This window comes from Neopsephotus bourkii, unplaced genomic scaffold (genome assembly GCF_033783945.1).
Source record: "Neopsephotus bourkii isolate Nb327-2 ecotype Australia unplaced genomic scaffold, CSIRO-AGI_Nbou_v1 NB_1298, whole genome shotgun sequence".
In the NCBI taxonomy this organism is placed as follows: domain Eukaryota; kingdom Metazoa; phylum Chordata; class Aves; order Psittaciformes; family Psittacidae; genus Neopsephotus; species Neopsephotus bourkii.
This window is the reverse complement of record NW_026901782.1, coordinates 515,511-541,254: the sequence shown is the minus strand read 5'-3', so window position 1 is coordinate 541,254 and position 25,744 is coordinate 515,511. Positions and strand designations below refer to the sequence as shown.

The 25,744-nt window shown below is 39.8% G+C and overlaps 2 protein-coding genes across 13 annotated transcripts in view; one reads left to right on the top strand and one right to left on the bottom strand.

Annotated features, from left to right (window-relative positions):
- IDUA (alpha-L-iduronidase) overlaps positions 1–25,744 on the top strand; it is a 45,509-nt gene that overhangs the window by 13,462 nt on the left and 6,303 nt on the right. The window contains exons 3-12 of one of the 4 annotated variants that reach the window (XM_061366078.1): positions 16,944–17,026; positions 17,673–17,780; positions 18,442–18,537; positions 18,998–19,200; positions 19,556–19,735; positions 21,346–21,562; positions 22,151–22,366; positions 22,987–23,108; positions 24,402–24,527; positions 25,232–25,308. In XM_061366078.1, the coding sequence (XP_061222062.1) occupies positions 16,944–17,026; positions 17,673–17,780; positions 18,442–18,537; positions 18,998–19,200; positions 19,556–19,735; positions 21,346–21,562; positions 22,151–22,366; positions 22,987–23,108; positions 24,402–24,527; positions 25,232–25,308 (1,428 nt within the window). Of the gene's footprint in view, positions 1–16,943; positions 17,027–17,315; positions 17,450–17,672; positions 17,781–18,441; positions 18,538–18,997; positions 19,201–19,555; positions 19,736–21,345; positions 21,563–22,150; positions 22,367–22,986; positions 23,109–24,401; positions 24,528–25,231; positions 25,309–25,744 lie in introns of those variants that run through there. The other 3 variants (XM_061366081.1, XR_009727345.1, XM_061366079.1) reach the window with 3 other exon arrangements.
- Positions 1–25,744, bottom strand: part of SLC26A1 (solute carrier family 26 member 1) — a 35,754-nt gene that overhangs the window by 7,290 nt on the left and 2,720 nt on the right. For 5 of the 9 annotated variants that reach the window (XM_061366072.1, XM_061366073.1, XM_061366074.1 and 2 more), the window contains exon 1: positions 4,150–4,440. Coding sequence is in view for 2 of the 9 variants with exons in the window: in XM_061366069.1 (XP_061222053.1) it covers positions 7,413–7,495 (83 nt within the window). In the remaining 7 variants the exon portion in view is untranslated. Of the gene's footprint in view, positions 1–4,149; positions 4,441–7,412; positions 7,496–10,219; positions 10,324–25,744 lie in introns of those variants that run through there. The other 4 variants (XM_061366070.1, XM_061366075.1, XM_061366069.1 and 1 more) reach the window with 4 other exon arrangements.

The window sequence follows — 25,744 nt, the reverse complement described above, 5'->3', positions numbered from 1 at the left end:
TTCAGCTTCCTGAGGGGTGATAATAGTTTTTCGTGCATAAAATTATCAGGATATAATTTCTCTGGAAATCTGTTAAGAGATCTTGTGTATAAATTATAAGTTAGTAATTTATATCTTGGCTGTACTGCCTTACTGGGTAATCAGAACAGTAGGCTTTTGTAAAAGGAAAAAAAAAAAAAAAGAGCTAGTTACAAGGAAGTGTTCTCGGTTCAGCCATGACATAGAGCGTGTATCTTTTCATCAGGTTTGATGCACTTTAGACAAAGGTCGAAAGCTTTCCTGATAGAATAAATATGTTCAAGCTAAAACACAGCAAAGTGCTGTCAGGAGGTAATTTTCTTAAATTCTTTTTTTTTTTCTCCTGAAAATAGGGTTTCCTTCCTATAAATAACCAGTAATTCTCCTAGATACATTTTCAAGTATCCATGTCAAATGAGCATGCTAGCTGTAAAGCACTTAGCTCTAAATGAGATGCTGTTGGTTTCCAGAAACTGTTAGCATTTAGTTTTTTGCTTTTATAACATAGTAAAGCCACACTGAATAGTGCAAGGGACGTTCTTACCAGCAAACCACTTTCCTGTGTAACCCAGGAATTCTCAGGCTTTGATGCCTGGAGCTCAGCAATAACTTAGTTGCTTCACCTGGAGGAAATGGGATTCCACCATGGCTGAGGGCCATCCCCTGTATATTTGTGCAGCTTAGCAGGGAGCTGTGAGCTTCCAGTGCTCTTGCCAGCTCCAATGACAGAAGGATGGAGAGCAGATCTAGCTACTCCTGTGCACAGGACTAGACTTCAGCCTTTTGATTCTGGCACTAAGATACTCCACCATCGTTCCGCAATGGTAATACTTCAGCAATATTCAAGAGCCCTGGGGGTGTCAGCAAATAAGATTCCTCTACTGGTTCACCAAACTAACCCATTTTCAGCTCAGTCCATACTAAGTGGTTTAGAAGGGACAAGCCCTATTTCAGGCTCCCGCTTATCCCCCAGAGCTTCCCAGAGCATAATGTTTGCACTTTATTTAAGTGAAGGCTTCCTATCAATTGCTGAATTAGCTGTTTGTAGCAAGGATGTACAGATGAAGAAGCATATAGCATAGAACATGTCTGTCCACTCATTGCATTTGACTTTGATATTGAAACTTTTTCAACTGTTTAATACAAGTGAAAGTTACTGGTGTGCACATTCATATATCTATATGTATGATCCAGAATGTTACAATGAAAAGTAATCTTGGTTATTTTTAATTGTATTGTGATGTTTGGAATTTTGAGGGTTAAGTTTTTTGAAGTTGCCTTTGACCATATGAACAAAAGCAAAAAGGTTTTGCTTTTTTTTTCCTCCTACTTGAGCAGAACCACTGTCTGAGCCAGTCATTCTTTTAAGTTAAATGCAGTGACTCAGTTTATCTTGTGAAAAGAGAAATAAAGCAAAGACCGTTTTAGCCCAAAAAATTACTGACTTTCCATTTGGCCTTAGTCCCACCTTTCTTCCTGTCGTTTCACCGTGCCCGTGACCTGACAAAATCTCTCTGCAGGAGAGGAAACATTCGTCACAGTATGTTCAGTGGGACTTCTCTTTGCAGATTCCTTGGCAAGCAGTTTCTGCTGGTACACACATAACCATTCTAGCTGGATGAGTTGTTCTTTGTGAAACAGCACAACCCAAAAAATCTGTATTCTGATGTGTCCTTTTGTCTCCGCATCCTGATTGTCCACCAGAAAATCTGCAGATGTATGTCTAGAAAGCCCAAGAGTGTGTAGGCAGGGGGAGCCTGCCTCACTGTGCTAAGGAGATCTCTTAAATGCTGTATTCAGGGTGAAAATCAGACAGTATATTATGACTCTGTAGCAGAATTGCTCACTTTTGCTGAAATAGTGATTTCAACTGTAAGTTAGGATGGAGCACTTCATACAGTTCATGCCAAGTGGTGCTTGCAATTTTCTCTATTTTGAGCTAGGGAAAATTGGCTAAAACCTAATGTAGGTAGAGCAGGTTTTGTGTTTATCTGAAGTTCCACTGATTTTTTTGTTGCATAAATCACAGGAGAACTTTAAGAACACCAGCTTAGTTAAGCATTTGATTTAAAACAATTGTAGGTGTTTAGTTAAACTGTTTACGTTACTCATTTTCCATATGAGCAACCTTTTATGCCTGTAAGAAACCTCTCTCTTGATCTCTAATGGCTACGACTACATTACGGTTCTAGTTTTGAGTGTTAACAGAGTTTGAAAAAAATCCCTAATTACCCTCATTTGTGGTGCATAGATCCAATGTACAGAGGCATGCTTGCAAAACCAGACTTTTTTTCAGAAGAAAGTACCCAGAAGCACTGCCCCAGGGCACTCTGATTCTATATCATGTTATAAAAATCCAAGCCAGCCATTGGTTCTTTGAATGGACTTAAACAGATCTGATGAGGACATTTAGTCTGTGGGACATGACTAGTGTGAAATAAAATACCCTGAAATGCATATAATGTAATACTTCTTCAGTACCTAGTGTTTTGGTTTATTAATCTGCTTTTGTTGTGCAGAATTACTTAGAAATGTTGACATAACCTGAGTTTTTGAAAGGATGAAATGAGAAAACAGAGCAAGTGAAATGAATGCTTCTGTCTGTCTTTTCAGCTTTATAGCACCAGGACCTAGATGTACTTGGAAGCAGACTTAAGCAAGGTGCCAGCAACCCAAGCCATTTATTTAAACACTGGCCAAGCAAGCTTTCAGGTTATAGATGAAGAATATACGGGGTTTTTTTTTTTTTTGGGAAAATCACATGAAACTTGGTGGGCTCAGTTATTTATATATATTTTTCAATTATATGTGGGCAAAATATTCTGACTTCAAAGCATTTTTCTGTTGAGTTTCAATGTTATGCTAATCCAAAAGGAAAAAGGTAAAAATGGAAAAAATATTGCCGTTTGTTGGTTTCTATGAGCCAGGAAAGACAAAACATTAGTCTTAAATCCTGTACAAATTAACACTACTATACTAAGCAGGTATTCTGAAAGTCAAGCAATCTTTTAGATATATGTATTTCTAATTAAAATCTCCAATTCAGAACCTCTACATCCAGCTATCAGTTGATCTAGTATTTCCAAGGCAGGTTAGGCTCTTTTCCAAATGCCTGCATTCACCACCAGTTGTTATTCAATTCATATTTCCCTGAGGATTCTCTGTCCAGTGTTTCAGTCAGTAAAGTAACAGCCACTGACATGTAACAATCCCAGAGGTGATGAGCAGGCTACAGCAAAACTCACACAGCCAGCCAGTGGCTGTTAGGCTGGCCTATCAGGTCATCCTTGGGATTGATCAGACCCTGGAAATACATGATCAGGTAGTTCCACTGTTTTGCCAGGGGCTGGTTTTGTTCAGGGGTTCCAGAACATGCTGTTCACAATATTGCATCTGCTTGATGGAAAGACAGTGTTACTCTTTTGGAGAGTCCTAGGGCATGACCACTAAAAAGATATTTTCTGTGGGATCAAAGAACTTTCCTAAAAATCACACTTCTTGTTTTTGGAAAGGCAACTAGTCCAAAGTGAAAGTCTGTATTTATTAAAAAAAAAAACAAAAAAAACCTTTCAGAACAGCTTTCTAAGACCGTAGCCATCAGTCACAAAGCTAAACACTACACTCTATTGTCTGCCCTGTTGTTTTGCTGGACTTTAATCACATCAAGCTGTTGTAGAGAAAAACTTACAGATATCCCATTTTCATGTCTTTTTCTGGTGTTTTGGGTTTACTAAGTCAGGACAATATTTTGGAAACCCTCTTTCAAATTTAATCACTAAGAAAATGCTCATTTTAATAATAATTTAATACTTTGAGAACCAGATAAGCTTCATATAGGCCACTTTTCTTAAGTACAAATAAAAACTAGCCAAATGCCTGGTCTGGAGCTCTCAGACCAGGGTTTTCAAGAAAGATTACTTCCATACCAGTTGCTGCTGACTACATGTTTTACAAACCTTTGCTCAGTATCTACCTTTATAAGCAATATTTATGAAGAACAGAATAATGAAAGCACTTAAAAAACAACAACAGTGTGTAAAATAACTGCAAAGAGGCAGTTTTGCACCTCTGAAAACAAAGAACAAATAAAACCTGAGTTCAGAAGTGTGGGAGGGGGCACAAATCTCTTACCTGGATAGCTTTTTGACAGGAATGTTCAGCTCTGTTTTTGAACGTTGGAATGAATGAAAGTCTTCAGTTAGGCATTGCACTATTTACATAAAGGATAATTATTAGCTAAATATTCCTCAAGGGAATAATAGGGAGTTACGGGATCTTGAGCTCAGTAGTGTGTTATCATTTTTACTGCTCTGAAAACTTGGATATATATGCAGCACTCACTAAGGATTTGAGTTTAAATAATGTGTAAGATTATTAATTAACTAACGCTGATCCAAAAATTGTGCTGATTTCAGGCTAGTACGTCTCTGACCTTTGAAGCTGCTTCTTATCTGAGGTTTGATCTGGTTTATGTATCCTCATCTAGCATTAGGTTTTGATTTTACATAATCAAAATACAAGAATAGAACTGCAGTCTTTCTGAGATTTGTGCATTTTGCAGGATAGAATAAGTACTGTTCTGCTTAGCGCATAGGATGGGATTGCTGGAGGTCAGAGTTCCATTCTTACACGTCAGTGCATTAAAATCTCAAGTTATCTGTTGCTTTTGTACAAACCAAAGACTGTAAAATGTAAGCAGATCAGCAGGACAAAGACTGTCTTTCTGTGCATTCTTGTGAGGTATATAAATGACCTAATCCCCTCTGTTACCTTAATTCTTTGGGTAGGTGCAGACCTGTTCCAATGACAAATAATCATCCTTGTCCTCTCAACAAAGGTGATTGGTAATGTTTAATGATTACTAAGCAGTGTAGATAGACAGATTGAGCATGTGTCTGGCACTCAGAGGAACTGCATTCAGTTAGTCTACAAACTAAGGGATTAGGAGGTATGTATGTTTCTCAGCCAAGGGAAGACATGAACATGCGTGTAGTAAGAATCTGAGGTGGAAAGTGCAAGGACTGAGAATAGGCTGTGTTGCTGGATAGACAGAGATGGTTCAAGCTTCCCTACTAGCAGGAGTGCTTGCAGGGTGGTGCAGTGCACAAGTATGTCTACAGAGGGCTATATTCCAGCATAGGTTTTTATCCCATTGCAAAAACTTGCTTGCTGCTCTTTAAGAATAAAAAGAAAACATGAAAATTACAGAAATTAAATGTCAAAACACCAGCATGAGGGTGGAATAGAAAGGTAAGCACATCCTACCTCTGTGATGGTAAAATGGTCATGGATTCTTGAAACTAGTGGCTGTTACCAAGAACTCAAACTTGGTAGTGGTAGTTGTGACATTCTAATCCCAAAAGCTAAAGAAAGTCATTTAAGTCTTAGTAAAATCCTCTTTCCTGCCCCTTTCCTGTGGAAAGTCTTCTCAAGTATCCCTATCCCTTTGCCATTCCCAAGGTAGCTCTTAGAATAAAGGGAAGCAGTAGTGCGTTTAATCTGAAATTAATTGTGCACACTAGTGGCAGTAAGACAACGTGTCTCTCTGGTCTTGTGCACCACAGAATAGAAGATTACTTTATTGCTTCTGTTAATTTCTTTTCAGGCCTGCAGCATTTCTTTCTTGAAAATGAAGCGACTTAAACACAGTCTCTCAAATTTGCTCTTTCATCCATTTTACTACCTAATTCTTAGCACTAAGAGTCATCTTCCCTAATGACCTCTTAAAATGTGCATGTCATCCATCTGCTTCAGGACCAAAGCAACCTTGCCTACTCTATCGCCTTTACAGCATGTTTCCAGTATTTGGCAACTGCAACTTCCAGTATTTTTAATCCTGGAAGTTGCAGAATGATTGGGTTCTACCTCACATAACATTTTTTTGAAAGAGACCTCTTTGCATCTCTCTGGAACAGAGCTTTTCCCAGTATCAGGCTCCTAAGAGTACTACAGGATGTTTAGGTTATCACTTGAATGTAGCATATAGATTTGGTTGTAATTTTGTTTTGCCTCAAGGTAACCTAAAAATAATACTTTCTGAAATTTTAAAAGAAGGAAATGTTAAATTGTAATTCTGAACTATGTGAACACTCCTTAGGCACAGCTTCATTCAAGTGAGGCTGAAGGTCTCTGGATGGGACAATTGCGTGTGGGGAAAAGATATGAAGTAGTCTTTTATTCTGTCTCTACGACTTGTGAAAATAAATCTAGTTTTGAAGAAACTACATAATATGACAAACAAGCTTAACATACAGAAGTACTGACAGCACAAGATTCTTCAGTGCTTTAATAATGGACATAACAGCTCATACGCCATAACATGAAGCCATTCATCAAGGCTTCAGTCCAACAACAGTTCTGTGTGGATAGCTTCTGGCATCCTCATTGACTTCCACTGAGACTAACAAAGCAGTAATATTTTCTAAAAGGACTGCCTTTCCATGTTAGATGCTCAACTGTGTATTTAAGAAACAATGGTAATTGGCCAAAATAACCCAAATTCTGCTAGAGAAAAACACCTATCATTTAGAATAGAAACTACATTAAAAAAAAAAAAAAAAGAAAAATGACCGTTGACCAGGAGTTGAGACTTTATAGATTATTTTCCTTTGCGTGACATACTGTTTATCTGTATGAACAGATGCCTCATACTAACTGGATTAAGAAATCTACCTGAGGGTATTTGTGAAATAAATGCTGTAAAGAGATTAAACGCATTTTGTGGTGTTGTCATGTTTACTTGAGGATTTCAGAAGGTTTCAGAAGAATTTATGACATTATTACGTACAATTCATGTGTACGTAACCTGATTATATAGTTAAAAAAATATGCTAAATTAGTCACACAGGGATAATTAATTGTAGAATCACAGAATCATAGCTAAAAGTTTACATACTGGGTTACAATGAATAGCATCAAATCTTAAAAGTACATAGTACAAGTGTAATAGTCTTGTTCTTCTGTGCAAATGTTTGAAATTCAGAAATTCAATAAATTATAAAAATAACACTTAAGCTGAATATCTGCATTATTTAAAATACCCTCAAGCCTCAGTTAGTCTACAGTCTTACCTTTATACTATAGTGACCCGGTGATGCGCCTGAAAAGCACACATTTGGTTGCTATAAATAGGAAAGACAGGAGCACTAAAAATAAACTTCCACTCTTCTAGAAGCCCCTGTGTGCTACACCTAACATTCCTTCTCTAGCTGTGGCAAGTGTGCGTTGCACCTAAAAATTATGTGTATATGAGAGGGGAGAGACATTGATTGTTCCTGCTGCAGGAGAGAAAGTTCAGTGCAAATGCATATATTCAAAACTGAGTAAAATCATCCTTTACTATGAATCCCTCTTGTTTCCCACTACAAGCATAGAAGCAATTGATTAGCACTTACAAGAGGCATAAAGTAGCTGCAGTAGTTCCACAACAGATTTCTTATCAGCACACAGTAGCACAGTTCCTCAGGAGCACAGCTTTCTGCAAGTATAGATTAGAAGTTCTGTTGTGATATATCTGGGTCTGTCCAATGATTTTACTCCAATGGTGTTCACAGTGAGATAACATAAATAAATAGTAGCACTGGCAGAAATCTTTGTCCTGTAGAGTGTAATCATAGGTAGAAGATAAACATAAAATCATTACATTATAGGGGCTGGTAATCTCTGCCTTCTTATTCATCCCTGTTATTCTGTTTTAGTAGAACCAGTAGCACTACATGGGGTCAAATAGTATTGCAGTCCTAGACAGTGTAGAGCTGTCATTAATGGAGTTATGTCCTTTTAAAAAGGGGTTTTATTTAAATACATCATGGAGAGGGCTTGGCTAATGGATCTTAATGTCTAGGAAGACTTCATGTACCTTCAGCTGCAATTGAGTGTAATGGAGTTGAGTTTGTCTGTCTTGTAAACAAAACGGCTTGCTTTTTCATGCCTAAACAGCCAGTACTGTGAAACCAAAGCCTGCTTGTTGATTGGTTTAGTATGAAGATTGTTACCGATATTTGTAAATCTTAGAGGCAAGTTTACTGTGGCAAGGATAGTCCCTCAGGAATGCTGAGGCTTCTGCACCAGTTCCTTGCGTTCATATGTAATCGTAACTAGATATTCAAACCCCATTTCTATGTGCAAAGAAAAGACCAGGATTTCTTCCTGCATTGTGAGGTAAAATTTCATGTTTGGAAGCACAGAATTTAATGCACTATTTTTCTTATTACTGGAAGTTGTTTGGGACGGGGGAAGAAAGAAGAAAAAAGGTTATACATTAACATGAAGAGCTATCACTGCCGTATTTAAGAATACCCCAGTAGCCTAAGTAGTAGTGCGAGAACTAGGTTCTGAATAGAATTATCATCTTTCAGTTTGGAGAGACATGTAGGTTTGCATCCCATTGAAAATCGTCTGTAAATGCAGTTGGTTAGTTTCACCTCCTTAATTGAAAGATTTTTTGCCATATTTTATATTCAAGAGCCAAGAGCAGGTACACTGGAATGCCACTTAAAGAGCTGCTCTTTCCAGACTGGGTTATAGTGTTCATTTGTCAGTTCTGAAGTATTCAGAAACCACTCATCAAAAAAATTCTGAAAGATTAAGAGCAAGACAGTGTATGACTTTGCCTTTTCATCATCGTAACTTGTTAAACATCAGTAAATTAGGAAATGAACTAGGTATCATTTAGTGAAGACCACTTCTATTTTTCATTTTGCAAATAAGTGATATATTCAAGTTTAGACATACAGTGGACGGGCAAAGACCGATAGAGTAAGACACACCTGAAAATATGTCTGCCATGCGTATAGATCCAGGAGCAGCTGTTGTTGGTCAGACACCATGTGCTAGCTGTACTTTCGACATCAGGAAAGTACAGCAGCTGAGAAATCTAGCTGCAAATCTTTGCACCTTTTTCTTTTTCAGTATTTTTCTTTTCTTAGACTGTTTGTTAGTTGCCCCTTTGCATGCTTTTCAACACAGATCTCACCAAATGGAAACAAGTTTTGAGAACTGTAGTTGGAAGAAGTTAAACACCTGATAGAAGTACCCCACTGTGTATTAATGCTGAATTTCAGGTGCAGTTGCAGCATGTGAGTGGTGACTATGAGCAGCCTAAAAGCTTGCAAGATGTACAAAGAAGACTAAGTAGAGCATTGTTGAATTTGGTTCTTGTTGTGTTGGCATCACGGAGGGCAATCACTTCATATTGTGATATTGTGCAACAGTAAGTAAGATGGGTCCTGTGCTATAGTTGGATTCACAGAATTTGGATGACTATTTCTGTGTACAGCTAAAAGGCAAGAGAATAGAAGGAGCATAAGCAGAAAAATAAAGATGTGAAAATGGAGGAGCGATAATAGCAGGACTATGAAATAAAACCAGTTAAATATGTACCATGGAGACTTGTTACTGAAGATGCCATATTAGGCTGAGTGCTTGAATTAGAATGCTAGATGCATACAGAGACCAGTTTTGCAGCTGTTTGGAAAAAAAAGTTCAGTGACAGCTTTCCCAGGCAGTGCCAAAAGGAGTTACATGCTTGAAGTAAACTAGTTTTAACACTTGATCGTAATTTCTCTTCCTTATGGAACTGAAAAGTCACCCTTTAAAATTTGTTCTTGATTTAGTCTTCCTGTCCCCTCTTGCCAAAACTTTTGCTTATATATGATATCATTTGGAGTTTTATCATGAAGGACAGCATAAAAACACAATGACACTTTTCTTGTAACCATGTGTTAAACAGGAGGAAGTCACATCCATATATCAAACTCAGCCAGAAATGAAGGTGTCCTCTCTCAGCCCAGCTCATACATGGTGAGTGAGCCTACCTTTCAGTCAGTGAAAGAGTCTTTAAATTTGTAGTGATGAATCAGTCAAAAGCATTTTCTGCTACTGGATTCACCTTATCATTATTTGATTAGTTCCCTTCCTGGATTAATGTTGACCCAACAGGTCTCAACAAGGGATCACAACAAGATCTCACAACAATCTAAATTATCCATGCCTAGATGATCTGATCAGATACATTCACATGTCTGGAGAGGCTAGATACTAAAATGCCTGATGCCTTTTCCTATATCACTGTGCTTTCTTTGCTTGTTTACCCTTTTACATCTTGAATTTGTTTTAAAAGGGGAAAGTGGGGTGGGGGGGTGGGGGTGGGGGGGAAGAGACACAGCAGTCTTAACAATATTTTCCTAGCAAGCTAACTCACCTCGTCACAGGAAGCTGTTGATGCTTTGTCTGCCTCTCTCTTCCCTTCACACACAGCATGCTCATTGCTGACAGTAGGACTGAGACTGTGCTCACAAAAGCAGGCTGAGTAAGAAACAGAAAATCATAGGCCGTGATTAGCATCAGCTTGAAGGCATTCATTGTTTGCTTGCACTTCTCTGCGTGTGAGTTTTAGCCAGGTCACAACAAGGATTTTATGAGTTGCTTTGAAAGGTAAAGGTCAAATGACGCCAATTTCAAAGAGGAAAGAAGCTAATTAAGATGCCATATAAATCAAAGTAAATTCTATTTTTATGTATTTAAAAAATTCAGCTGAATGCACAGTCTCCTGGCTGGCTTGTAGAAGAGGCAGTGGTTTCCAGTAAATCGCAGATTATGTATTTTGCATTTTTGAAGCCATTTTTTTCCTAAACCACGAAGATTCATACCCATCCTCCCTTTTGCGCATGTATCATGCCAGTTGATTGTGTGAATGGATTAACTGTGACAAGCTCTGACATCAGCAAGGGCTGGATGCTGCCTGGCTGTGTGGTTTTGTAATGCATCCTCCCATTACTGCTGGGCAGACTCATTCACGCTATAGGGTGAGTGAATTATGCATCGTATGGGCACAGCATGGACTGAAGTCTTCAGCATTGTGCTTCTGTGCAGAAGCTGTGCCATAATTATAAAGCAGGCAGATTTTCGGCTTACACAAATGCTATAGCTGAGAGGCAAATGGAGAGGAGTATTAATGCTAACAAATAAGCTGGAAGTGGTAAAATATGCCAGTTCTTTAGCATGGGTGGCCTTGCAGCTTTGAAAAAGCTGCTGGATGAGGTTTTTGGTCTGCAAAGCATGTGGAAAAGCACAGGCTGTGTTTTGCCTAGGCACTGACAGAGAGGAAGAATCAGTGTTCATGAACCTGCAAAAGTTAAAGTGATCGTAGTTATTTTGGGATATGGGGAAGGGAGCTGATTTACCCTATCTGAATGATCACAGAAAGCAAGAGGTAGTGCAGCAAGAATGTGATAGGAGCAGCTCTGATGTGAATGAGCTCTGTATTGTCAGTTTCCACTAAATTCAGAAGGGGAAGTGTTATTTATTAATGACCCAGGAGCCTGCTGATTTCATAGTTATTCATTAATGATCTTGTGCTTGAACCTGAAGTACCAGTGTAGGGGGTTTTTGGTTGACGTTGAAGAAACCTGGAGCAGTAACTGCTGAGAAAGTAGCCTCTGGAAAGGTGAATGCTAATAAAGCCTATTCTGCCCTTCTTGTACTCTGAGGCATTATTTCCATAGTGCTTACAGTCCTTAGGACCTCCTTTTAAGGTCCTGAAGTTTTTTAAGTACTCAGCAGAACAAGAAACTTATGCAGACGTTGGTTTTGGAGCAAACAAGGTCTTTGTAACAGCCTGAACTTTAAACTGGCTTAGTTTCATTCCTGGTAACTGCAAAAGTAAGTAAAAAACCAAGGAGGCAGGATCCTTTTGTGTTGTAAGAGGTGCTTGGAGGGCAACAGGTTGCCCTCTTTGAAAAGATAAACTTGCTGACATATCCTACCCAGAGCTTTTGACCTTCATCTTGAAAATGCTGTGCTCACAGCTCGTGTGCTTCACTGTCACTTCAACGGCCTGCTTTTCAACGGCCTGCTTTTCCGGCTAAAGAAACAGGACATTTCTGAATACAGTTCCTTCTGGAAGACCTGCTAGTAGCATGTATTTGAACTGGTATAGTTGGTGTTTTTTCCTACATCTTTCCAGTGAACTTCTTGGCCTTGGACACTGAGCTCCTCTACAGGTTAGATGGGCATTTGTGTCTGTTCTGGAGTTTTATGATCCCTGAAATGGCATTATGGACTCTAGAAAGGCAGTGAGCAGTTCCTTGGGACTCGGTATCTAAGAGTGCTTCTGGTAGCAGTCACCTACTGCAACAACTGTTTACTCTTGATTTACTCTTGAGAGGGGGGAATATAATTAGCATGCATACTTACATTCATCAGAATAACAGTATCAGTGTTGCCACTGGTGTGTGTTGTGGCACCATGGCCAAGGGAGCGTATGCAGAAACTGCAGCTGATGGTTTGGCACATAGCTAAGCATCTCTGGCAAATGGATAGTGGTACCTAATACCATTATCTCAGCAGACACCATAGCAGGGTAGTATCTTAGACTACACTTTTACTTCTGTCTAAGACTGTACATAGAAAACTTCCCATGGAGCAGGGTCATTTTTAGGTGACTCCCTCATGGAGTGCACCTTTCAAGTCTTAAGTTGGCCAATAGCCTGCTGAAAAATGTTGTTTACTTTTAAAGTGTCATTTGAACCTCTCCTCTGCCAACACCTTCAGTCAGTTTTCTGTCCCTGTTTCTCGGCTGCATTTGCACTAGGGGAGCAGTCTTTCCCAGCGGTGAGGATGTAAACAGGCTCTGCTGCCTTGGGAGTGGTGTTAGCGAGCCAGTATGGCCAATCTACTAGAAGAGAGACTGTTCTCAGACATTGGTGACAGCAAGGTTCTGATGTGCATGGTAACTGTCTACCAGCGATGCAAAGGGAGGCCATGCTAGCTGAGCCAGAATGTCAGGATGAGAAATTTTGTTCAGTACATTACAATAAGGTTTGATGAACTGAAATTGAAGTGTAATCAGAGATTCAGTACTTCACTGAAGATTACCCAGAATGGATAATAACGGATACTCCCTGTCTCTGTTTTTCTTACTCTCTTCTCTGTAGATAAGATATTTGGTCAAATGTGTGTGTGTGCTTTCCACAATGAACATGAATATTCCTGGATAAGATTAGCCGAGGGAGGAAGGAAAACAGCAGATTCTGTGCACAGGAAGAAAGCTGTAGCTGCAGGCTAAGGAACAATGTAAGACAGGTGTGCCAACTGGATCGCATCTGGCTGTGACGCAGGGGGATGGCAGCCAAAACTACTTTATCCCTGCCCTCCCAGAAGATTAAGTTTGTGAATGGGAGTAGGCTGAAAGTGGCATGGATAAGTATAAAATGACTGTTTTAGAGCACTTTGGCGAGCTGTCCACTAGCTGCCTATGTACCTGAAAATAATTTCCCTCCATACTGAAAAAATCTTACTTCGGTAAAGGGAAACAGTGCAAAACTATTAACATGAACATGTTAACATTAACATGACTTTGAGTCAGCAAAGGATGCCCATGAAGCAAGCCTTTCCAAGGAAGACAGCAACAAGATTTTGTGATGGGTCAGTCGATTCCTTTGCATACTCATCACTGCTCTTCATGTTCACAGCACAGTTGTTGATCTCAAGAGGCAGCACATAAAAATGGGTCTGGAACTGAGACAGCCATGACAAAGGCTGGAAAAAGACTTCACCGGCAGCCAGCAGTCTCTGGAGTGTAGCAGCCTCAAGTCTGGGGCGTATAAGAGCATTGGTGCCACAATGCTAGTAAACATGCTTTAGTGTAGCTGCTTGTTATAACTGAAGATGAGAAAGACTTCTTCTGGCAAGTCTTCCAGAAAAACACCAGGTGAGGAACATTTCAAAGCCAAGCACAAACAGGACAGCAATCACTGCTCCACATCAGAAATAACCCAACAGCAGTCCCAGTCTGGCAAGTGCTCAAATGAGTAGCAAGGACCTAGCCTTCTCCATGTTCATAAATTAAGACAGTGATGTCTAAAAAAAAAGACTTAAGGGCAGAGAGATCACAAGAGAAGCAGTAAAAAAAAAAAAAAAAAACAACGTAAAAGGGTATAAATGTGTGTGAGCTTGCTACCAGGAGCCATATTGTAAATACACAATGTTACACCAGCAAGTCCTAAATCAGGTGTTCAAAGCTGTTTTGAACAACTTTGACAATGTCAAGTGCATTTATCCTGGGTCAGAGTAAATCTCTCTGTAAGAGTTTTGATCTATCAGAATTTTGATCTATCTTCAGTGTCCTAAAATTACATTCATAGCACTCCTTGTGACAGCCTAGCAGTTGAGCCAGTCTTCTTTATTAAGAGCTTTTGTAAATACCAGCTTATGAAGGTCCTGCTGTGCCTCACGTGCAGCAACCAGCATGGCTTCCAGATACCATATGGCATGCAAGCATGCAACCCAAATACTAGTGATTCTGTATAGGTATAAAAAACCCCATGAATTTCACATCAGAAAGGTAGCATAGGTAAGGATGAGATCAAGATCTGAGCAAGCAGAAATCCTGTTAGTCAAGTAATCATCTTATTGGTAGAAGCAATACTGCTTAATCCATTTGCAAGCAAGAAAAATTTCTCTTAAAGTGACACATCAGTCAAAGGATGCAAGAAGTGCCTCTGCACCTACACACATAAGACAGCATCTCACATACCATCACTTCAGTCATGGCTAGCAGTGGCATTCTGGTTTAAATGTTTTGCTTAGTTGATACAGGAAGAAAAACGTAGGTGTGCTGGGACCTTATGTGTACATATGTGAGATAGAAAGCCTATTTACCTGTATATTTTCATCCAGTACTGAATAAACCTTAGACTGGACTTGGAAAACACTTGTTGATTTGCTATTACCTAAATGGTTATTAAGTTTTTACAAGACAGTAGAGTTAATCATTCTTACGCTCCCTGACTGCAAGTGTGCATGTAAGCAAATATTTCAGTAGAACACAGGGTACAACTGGAAATAGTTAATGGATCTGAGGGAGCAGAGCTACTTTTGCAACAAAATATTTGTCTTTGAACTTTGGAATAGGACTGTAAGGAATTTTTTTATTTGTTTGTTTTTATAGCTGTGTCTCAGCAAGAAACCCACCCCCCTTAGTTCCGAATGTCCATTTCTGAGTCCAAGACTAACCTCTAAAACGCTCTTGTGGATACTAAAGTAAATACCTTTCTGCTACTTTCTTCTTTCAGAGTTGCACCATTTGATATGGCAGGAATGTAAGCCCATCAGTGGCTGCAGGCATGGCAATTCTGTCATGGTGGTAGGACACAGAGAAAACCTAACTTCAGATCTTTGGTATAAGAGTGTGAGCATGCTGGAGCCAAGATTGTGTGCTTGGCTGCATCACAGATGGAGCTGGTACAGTGGATATATCTTACGCTTACATTTGCTTTGCCTGTCATGTTTTCGTCTTCTAGGTCATAGTCAGAGATGTTGATGGCACTCAATCCTCTTCAGGTTGCACAGTTCCCATCTTTACTTACTAGGCAATTCTGTCAGCCTTTCTTAATTCTCTGAGAACTTCAGACTTGCTTTTACAATTCACTGAAACCTTCTGTTGGCAAGAAAGCAGAGAGGAAAAGCCTCAATCTAGGAGGCTCGGAAGTGCATGGGAGAGGACAGAAAGAAAGAAGCTGTGAATCACAGCAGAGCCCAGTATTAATTGAAGAGATCTGCTAACTGCCCCATTCTCACTTGTTATCCTATGTGCCCACTATGCCTTGCTAACACTGATGAGTTACAGGAACTGTGGTTGTCTCCTACCCTTCCAGCATATCTAGGACATTGCATCTGCTTTCCACCCAAGCAGAGGCAAGGTGCCTAGGAAGAAGTAGGTAAAACAGGAAAACAGATCTCAGGCTACACTGTAACAGAGAAATTAGGTGTATACTCTGGCAAGGCTGGCAAGACCCTAATCAGCTCTCCCATATGACCAGGACTGGACTGACCCCAAGGGTGCTTACAAAGCCTTTTCTCAAGGCATACTGAGGTCAGAATTTGGGTGTCAGGCCAAAGCTGTGGCTTTGGCCAAAACGCAGTAAGTCATACTACTAGAATATTGCCAACAGAAGTTCATGTTTAATTCCTGTTAGGCACTTCATACCAGCAAAAATTCTCCGGCCCTGGCAGATTTCTGTTAAACCAGGCCACAAGTTCAGAGGTTATGGGAAATCATAAACCAGCACACATAGTACATTATGTTTGTTTTCACTGGATAGAGGCAAGAGAATAATTTCAGGAATTTAAAGCATATCTTCAAATGTATCACAGTTAAATTGTAAATGACAGTTTTCATCACCTGTGTAAAAGAACTTCAGTGTTCCCATGCGGGTGACTGCCCAAATTTTACTACCATTGCACCTGCAAGATTCACTGACACAAAGGGATGCATCATTGGGCTACTCCGAAGTCTTTGAACACATGTATTCAAAGCTAGATAACAGGATGGCAGCCTGAAATCCTGGGAGTACAGTGTTAGCAAATGCTAACGGTGAAGTAAAAGTTACAGACATTGTGTGCATAAAATCAGCATTCTTTGAAAGATACAAATCCATACAGCTAGACCTAAATACATAAGAAGCATTCCTAAAAAAGCTATATCATGTACTGCAAATTAAGAAAACATTAAGAAATACTGCATATGAGATAATGTGGAAACCAGCTGGCCTAACAATGGACAATCAAATGGAAATTGAAAAAAAGCTTAGCCAAGATAAGTGGATAAATTTCACTGCTGCAGGGAGTTAAAAACCTTTATATCATACTAATTTCATGTTAAAATCTCAAAATCCAGCAAGGAAGCTCATTATATAGCTTCTGTTGCCGCTGCTGGAATAGGTAAATGGCATGGATTGTGCAAGAACCATGACTTGCTTGTGATCACTTTAGAGGAAGAAAGTTTGTATTCAATTCGAAGAACTTTAGTTACCTCTAAATTTTGAGAGCCCAAAGGAAGCAGCCATCTGACCCCTCATCTGCAACCAAGTGCCACCTTTGCTGTAATATTTAGATTTTTACTTTTTGTTACTGGTATTCTTTAGAGTGATGAATGGAAAACTTCACTACAATTTTACTGCTTTGGATAACCTTATGGATCGCCTGTGGGAGTATAAGCTAATTCCAGGTAAGGACAGCTCCATGCATACACAGCGTGTCACATCTGTTTGGCCATATTGTCCAATCATCAGAAGATTAGTGGAGAGGTTTGCCAAAGCTGATTTTGATAAAAATTCATTCTTTTCCTACTTGCCTTTACCTCATGGCTGTGTAAATATAAACAGTGAGCAAAATACTGTTACAGAAATTAAGACAACACAAATGGTTTTACATTGCTTACCACAACAGTTTGAGGTGTATGAATTGAGAAGTGAGATCTCTCGATCGATCTTGATTGAGAAGGAGATCTCCTCTTGAAGAGGAGAAAGCTTTGGACACATTAACATGTACGTAAAAGAGCCAGAGAAGCAGATACTCAAATTATAGCTTCCCTTGAATTTCTGCAAACATCCGCTATTCAAATTTTTCTCTGAGCCCTGAATTGATGATGGTAAGTATTAGTATTGTTTATATAGCTATTGACAAGTAACAAGGATGTACAGTCTCAAATCTGAAATATTCTTGGTTGGGACATGTAGAAACAGGAAAGAAAGCCCATTTAATGACATTTCTTTATTAACAAGTTTGTTTCAAATAATGCAATAAGCCCCTCGTTAAACAAAAGGAGACAGCATTCCCAAAAAAAAAGGAGACCAATCTTCTGTCTTTTATAGGATTTGAATTGATGGGGAATCCATCAGGATATTTTTTAGATTTTGAAGATAAAGAACAGGTAATAAGATGGAGAAACTTAATTACACTTCTGGCCAGCAGATATATAGGTAAGTTAAAAAAAAAAAAAGGAAGAAGAAAAAAGACCAAAAAGACCTGTCATTTATTCTGTTGTAATCCATTCTAACTAGCTCAAAAGGTTTATATTGTGGTCTGTGTATTGTGATCGATTTTAAGATCCTGGATTTCAGCACAGAACAGGAGACAATGGGATAAAAGCCCATTTTTTTGATGACCCATGACCAGCAGCTGCCTAAATGAGTAGTATGTTCTGGGTAGCACATTGACCTGCCTCTGATGACTGACTTCTGACTTCATTATGTTGTGGTGGTTGCAAACCACCAGCTTGTGCTAGGACATGGTAACCTGAATAATTCCCACATGGCAGCTTAAACTTTCTATAATGAGTCAGAAGCCTCAATTTAAATTCAGGCTAGGTAAATGGCCTAACCACAGGCTATAGTTCACATCATCTCCCTCTCACCTTTCATCATTTTCAAATACTGCTGCATTTCATTGAAAATGAGAGGTCATTTTGAAACTACCAAAATCTCATTTCCCCCATTATTGAAAATAGGTAATTTTTATATCCTGTTGTTATTGTGGGTGTTGAACCTCACCTGCAACCCTAATCAATACGATTGGATCAGTGGCTAGCTAATAGGATTGTCTGAATATGCAGCTCACTGATAAATGAGGTCTCTCCTGCAGATAGGTATGGATTAGAGCATGTTGCTAAATGGAATTTTGAAACATGGAATGAACCAGACCATCATGACTTTGACAATGTGTCTATGACAGTGAAAGGTAAGCATGTTTTGGAGCACTTAACTGGTGTAGTGAAGTGAGACAGGTTTGTGAGCTGGGTGGAAGGGTGACAATGAGAAAGGGGAGATACTGGCAAACAAATAAGGTAGATGGGAGAGAGAAGGAATCTGAAAGTTAGTCTGTTTTGCTGACTATGCTTTTTTGCCTGCTTGTACATCAGTATAAATACAGGGATAGCAGGACAGGGAAAGCAGAACAGGAATTACATGAAGACACAGTTTGTTATTTGTATATTGGGGTAAGGAGGTAGAGTATGCATCTGTTCAAGAATACAGCTGAGGTTTCAATATCTTTTCGTGTTGTTAGTTCCTAGGAAAGAGTAGCCCTAGTTTATGAGGTCCTGCCAATAAATGCAATAGTAGTTATAACATCTGTTATTTTAGATCAAGAATTTAATTTGAGTTACCATCTCTGATATATGCATTTGCTTGGATTTTAGGGTTCCTCAACTATTATGATGCTTGCTCAGAAGGATTAAGAGCAGCCAGTCCTCTACTAAAATTTGGAGGGCCTGGGGATTCTTTCCACCCCTTACCCAAGTCACCCATATGCTGGAGTCTTCTGTGCCATTGCTACAACGGAACTAACTTCTTCACAGGGGAGACTGGTGTAAGGCTGGACTACATCTCTCTCCATAAGAAGGTCAGTCCAAGATTTCAGTTTAAGGCTAATTTTTTTCATCGATTCAATCCAAGTTACATTTTATTCTTATTTATGAAGTGGTTTTCTAGATGAGTGTGCAGCATAAAGCAGGAAGCATGGCTACGTATTCTAATGAATCTCTGAAGATACTCAGCTGCAAATTTGCCATTGCTTAGTTCCCAGAGGGAAATAATCTCCTCGGTCGCTTTCCTATTTTGTATGGAAACAGCACATGCTGTAGTGGATTAGGTAAACATGCTAACAGCTTCTCAGGGGCTCTGGGAACATGTTTTCAGAATGTTTATGGCTGTGTGTTCAGTCACTTTCACTAAGCAGGTATGAAATATTGTTGCAGGGAGGTGGGAGTTCTCTCTACATCTTGCAACAAGAAGTGGAAGCAGTTGAACAAATTCAGAAGTTGTTTCCAAATTTTGCCTCTGTTGCCATATACAATGATGAAGCAGATCCAATGGTTGGATGGTCCATTCCGCAACTGTGGCGAGCTGATGTGACCTATGCAGCTATGGTTGTAAAGGTAACTCACTTCACTGGCAGTCTTGTACAGTCTCCTGATGCATTAATGCAGTTGCAAAACCAAACCTATAGTCAATTTTTAAGCAGCTCTTCAGAATAAGAGATTCAGTAAAGAGAGCTCAGTGTTGGTACAGCTGTTGTTTCCCTGAGCAGTCTGGTTTCAGTAGCTTTATTTAGCTGGTGTTAGTTTGTTTCATCTTCCCTTTAAAAAACAAACAAGCAGCCCCCCTGCCAACTAAGAACTAGCCTTCTATGTGCTGGAGAATGTCTCAGATACTTTATGCTGTCTCCCAGTCAGATCCACCTGATAAGATTATACACACATATCCTTTCTCCATGTAATACTACTGATATCATCTCACTACCAGTAGCTGTCACTTATGTGAGACAATATTTCCCAGTTACTTCGTAAGTTTATCTCATCAAGAGAGTTATAATTAAGAAGTCCCTTTAACTCCCAGTTTAAGCTCATTCTCTGTTTTTTTACAATATCTATACACATGAATAATTATTAATTACTGCTAGTAAAGACTGCTGCTGATCAGAAAAGCAAAAAGAGAAAAGAATGCTCAGTACTCCTGCCCCTGCAGGCATTGTAGCCTGGCCCCAGAGGAAGCACAGCTTTTGGTCCTCTGTAGCAGTAGTTCCCACTGAAGGCCTGTTGCTCTGTGAGCCACTACCTTATACAGCATGCGGAGTCTAAGCGCTCCTGTGCAAGGTACCAATTCTGAAATCTGGGAGCATGTATGTCACCCAAAAGCAAGATAAATCTTATTAGCTGCTCTGATGGAGACAAAGGCTCCTAGCTCCTTTAAGCTTCATACAGAAGCAGTCTTCTCCAAAGCAGCAATTCAATGACTGCATTGCAGAGAGTTTGAGAGCACAAATATCAGTGTTTATAATGACATGGTGATATGAAGAGAGAAAAAAAAAAGACATATCCAACAGTAAATTAATACTTGGGTGGATGGGAGCTGGAACCCTGTGTTCCTTCAGGAACACAATTATGAGACTTTTTCAGCCTTCAGTTGTCAGCCTTCTGAAGTTCTGTTTGGATCAAATAGGCACAATCTGGTAAACAAAGAACTTGGCAGGTCTGACATTTGCAGGAAGGCAGCACAACAACCAGCGAAATACTGGAAGAACTAATTCCATGTTAGCACCAAGTGAGTAAAATGAGTCATTGAGGAACAGAATACAGGGCAGCTCCCAGACACTTGTGTAATGGGTACAAAATAATTCCAGAATTGGAAGACCATTTAGATTTAATTCAGGTGGTAAATCCTGATTACTGATTTAATATTCAAGACAGAGAAGCATCATTTGTAGTGCAGTAGCCAAGGAAATATAATTTATGCAGAGTATTAGTAATAGTTACTTCACAGACTCTTTACCTCGAAACTATGTGGATGCTTCAAATTTTCTAGTGATTAATCACCTAAAAAGTAGTTTCTCCAAGAGCTGTGATGAACATTTTACTTCTTCAAACTTTTCTATATGGCAGACTGACAGCTCTTTTCAAAATGCTGTAAAGAAAAAAAAAAATACAGCTATTGTGTGTTTGCTGGATTTTCTTCAGGGTGAAGTTCCATCTTCTCTATGACTTTGCAGGTAATCATCCAGCATCAAAATCTGCTCTTTTCCAAAGCCAACAACACCATCAACTACACGCTGCTGAGTAATGATAATGCCTTCTTGAGCTACTACCCCCATTACTTCACACAGCGGACTCTGACAGCACGCTTTCAGATGAACAATACTGCACCACCTCATGTCCAGATGGTGCGGAAACCAGTGCTGACTGTCATGGGCTTGCTGGCACTGCTAGGTATAGTAACCACTGATTAAAATGCACATCAATAACCTCTTCTACCGAGAAGCTTCCTGCTTTAAGAGAGATTATTCCAGCCATCTCAGTATTTGTAAAAGCAGGATTACTCCTACTCCCTGTTTACCAGTTGTGTTAGGAAAATGAAGCTTCATTTCTACTAGAAATTAATAGCGCAGCAGATTTGCCTGACAGTCTATTATCCATTTGGTTTAATTTACTGCTCTGTTTATACCCTCTGTATGCCAACCACTCCTTTTTTGTTGACTGGCACTTCCACCTTGTGCCATCATATCAGGCTGTAAATGTCTTCAAGAATTTCTCACAGCTGGAAGACCAGGTAGCATACTAAACATAGATCCTAATTCACTGTTATATGCTTAGATACTGCTAGCTGAACTGCTAAGTGTAAGAAATGCTGTAGAATGCACATGGTCTGCTGCTGTAAATAAGCCTGACTAAATGCTATACCCAGTAAAATAAGCTAGAATATAGCTCAACTTATAGATGCCCATGTTTTGACCCTTCCTGTATCAGAAGCTGATACAGGACTATTGGTGATGCTAAAGAGTTGTCACATTTTTAAAGGAGAAAAACAGATTCTTGCAGAAGTGAAGAACAGTGAAGGGGAAAGCACTGAAAACAGCACGATTGGTGTCCTAGCATCTGTACACACCCCAGATGAGATGCAACCCTCGGACAGTTGGCAAGCTACTGTACTGATGTATTCAAGTGAGGATAACAGGACTTCATCCAACATCAGCACTGTCACAGTGAATTCCATCCACTTTCCCAAACTTAGAGGTAAATAAACATCCTGTAGGCAACTCACATAATTGATCTTTAGGGCAAAACATCAGCTGAAACACTTCTGTTGAGTGAAACTCTCTTTGCAAGAGTGAGTTTCACTTGCTAACTTTCACCTTTTGGGCACTCCCAGATTTTCTGAGATGTGATGGTGTTCTTCTAGGAAAGGTACCTTCCTAATGCCTGTGCTTTGATGCCATCTTCAGTGGCAGCTACAAATGCTACCTTTTTTGGAAAGCTATTAATTTCAGTGTCCTGATGGACAGTTGACTGGATATTGCTGGGCAGCAATTCCCTTACTGAAGGTGACTCCAAGACAGCCAACATGACCACATGATTACACAGTTGATGCAGTTGTCCAGCAAATATGTGCAGCAGATGTGTGAAAAATCAAAGGGTTTCAATTCTAGTTATGGAAGTAATAGCTTGAAATCTAAACTTGGCAAATTAATCAAAGAATTTTGCAGGAGTTTGAGCCTGGTCACTTTCCAGTGGAAGCAAGGCTCTGAAGTTCTGAAATCACTTTTGAGAAGATAGTCTTAAGAAACTTCTGCTAAATTTATTCTTGTTAATCCTTAAATCCAAGTAAAGAGTTTATTCTTTTTATGTTCCTAAAGAGCTGGTGTATGTGACGTATTACCTGGATAACAACCAAACCAATCCCTACCTGAAGTGGAAAAAGCTAGGAAGCCCTGACTTTCCTTTTCCAGAACAGTTCCAGGAAATAAGAGATGCTGAGGTATGACCATGTGTTTGCTTGAAGTGTTGTATGGGGAAAATACTCATGAACTGGCTAACTGCAGCTAAAGAGAACATGAAATCAGCTCAAGTAGTCATAATTTTGTTAGCCCACAGTCGTGTTTGTTATACACAAATGAAAAAGCACTTGCAATTACACAGACAAACGTGGCTAGTACACATTTGTTTTTATACACGAGACTAAATGTAGATGACCAGCTTCTTCTTTGCTATTGCCTCACATCAACTGAGGGGGCAGAATTGCTCCAGATCAAGTTCTACCATCTCTCTGGAACTTCAGTGAGCTTTGATACTTTTTCTGTTCAACATCCCCAAATAAGTCATGTGACCCTGTGTATATTACAGAGTAACCAAATTGCTGCATTGGAGAGTTGAAATGGACTCCCCTCAGTAACAGAAAACAAGCACCTCCTGGTGAAAATTACCCAGGGCAAGTTCAAAAGACACTTGGCATCTCTTGGGGACTGAAAGTGGGGCCTGCATTTTCCCCTCATCCTTTGGTTCTGAATGGACCCCAGAGAGTACTGAGGAGTAAGTCCTCTTTGAGGACTCCTCTCTACTGAGAAAAACCATGCCCAGATTACTTACCATATGTGAGAATATGTGAGCAGCCGGTCACTTTAGCTCCTTCTCCCAAAGTTTCCTTATGCATTCAGACCCATGGGTAAAAATAAGGAAAGCCAACTTTATCTCCTGAAGGGCCCACAGCCAGTAATTGTTTCCTGGGTTTGGTGTCCAGTACTATGTCTCCTGTTCCCATTCACCATAACCTACTATTGCTAGGGCCTGTGGGATACTATAAAAGCCATCAGCTCTTCCCTTCATAAGGCAGCAGCAGGGTTTTAGGTACTCTTGTCATCTGGTGAAACCTCATTCTCAGAGACCAGCTGAGTGGCTGTTGTAGCTAGCAATAGCTTTCACTGCACACTGGGAATCCTTAGCTGAGAGACAGGGGTGTGTTTTATAAAGACCACTAGCCTGAAATGTATCCATGGTAGATTACTAAAAGTGGCAGATCCTGCCTAAAGGGCATTTGTGATCAACCCAGTTTGTGAGGTGGACATAGTCTCTGTTTCCTGAAGAGCTGGAAAACAGGCAAGATAGAAAAGTCTCCCAGGCAGAGGAACTTTAATGGCTATAAGCCAGTTATCAGGACCAACTGTGTTGGAAATTTAGTCCCAAAGTAAACACACAGTCATTTCACACTGATTTAACAGTTTGCCTTTAGGTGCTGTAATGAATGATTACTCACAACACTACTCTGGCTTCACAGGATCCAGTGGTAACAGGCCCATTCCCATTTCCTGAAGGTGGCATCCTGACACTGAAGCAAGACTTTCCCATTCCGTCAGTCTTTGTTATCCATATTTGTGCAAGACCCAGATCTGTTCCTGATCAGGTATGTGTTGTATTCTTCTGTCAGACTCACCAAATTAGGAAGTGCTTCCTGCTTTCACTCACTAAGTAGAGCCGGACTAGCACCGAAGCCTATTATTTCTTAAAAGTAGTAAACAATTCTCTCCAAGGCATGATTCAGGATAAAGCACTACACAGCAAGTGATAGGAGCCATCAGCGAGATAAATGCAAATCTATCCATGGTGGGAAAATCATAGTGCAGTACTGTAAAGTGCAGTATCTTTTTTAAAATCACAGCATGTGCTACCAAGCTTGACAGCAGCTCTCCAGTTAACAATCATAGAATCATAGAAAAGTTGGGGTTGGAAAGGACCTTAAGATCCTCTAATTCCAACCCCCCTGCCATGGGCAGGGACACCTCACACTAAACCATGTCACCCAAGGCTGTTTCTAGTTGATAACTAAACTTAAAATGGAATTATGGCTTATTTAGATTAGACGTCTGTATATCCTTATTCAGTCCCACCCACATTCATAGTTGTGCCCAGAGCCTCTGAAGGTCTTCTGCAAGGTTGGCAGGATGGGGACATAGGCTACAAAGGCATAAAGCCAGAAATTTTGGATTTGTCTCCTGGTGTCAATTGAAAGAATCAAAGCAAATGATTAGCAATGAAGGATAAACACACAAATATGGCTTGGCTGACTGGTTTGTAAGTTTTCTTACATGGTCATGTGTCTTTGGACAGGTGACTGGTGTCCGTTTGATCCCTCTCACAAAGGGACAGGTCATTGTGTTTTGGGACGATGGTTGTGTAAATTCAAAGTAAGTAGCTTTTAAAATACCATGGATATAACCAAGTTTCCAGCACATTACTCCCTAATTTGCCACCAGTCCTGTCATCAAATTTGCAAACTGATTATTACTTGCTCCCCAAGATGCTGCAGTGTATTTGCCTGACAAAGGGAACAGTAGGACCTACATGCAGTCACTGTGGAGAGCAACCCTGACTGATCTGTGGTCTGGCCATGGGAATCTGCTTGTTGCTTACCAGCATCCAGTGGTATTTTTAGGGACTTGCCTTCAGCATAGCAGACAGGAAAATCCACAATAAAAGTTATATTAGCAGCAGGTACCTACGTGGGATTTTGACTGTCGCTGTAAGAAATTTTATCTGGAAGAGAAAACCTCCACTTCCTTACTCCAGCAAGTTGTACAAGACTGGAAAACTTTTGTAGGTGAAAGAAAGCACTGACTTAGC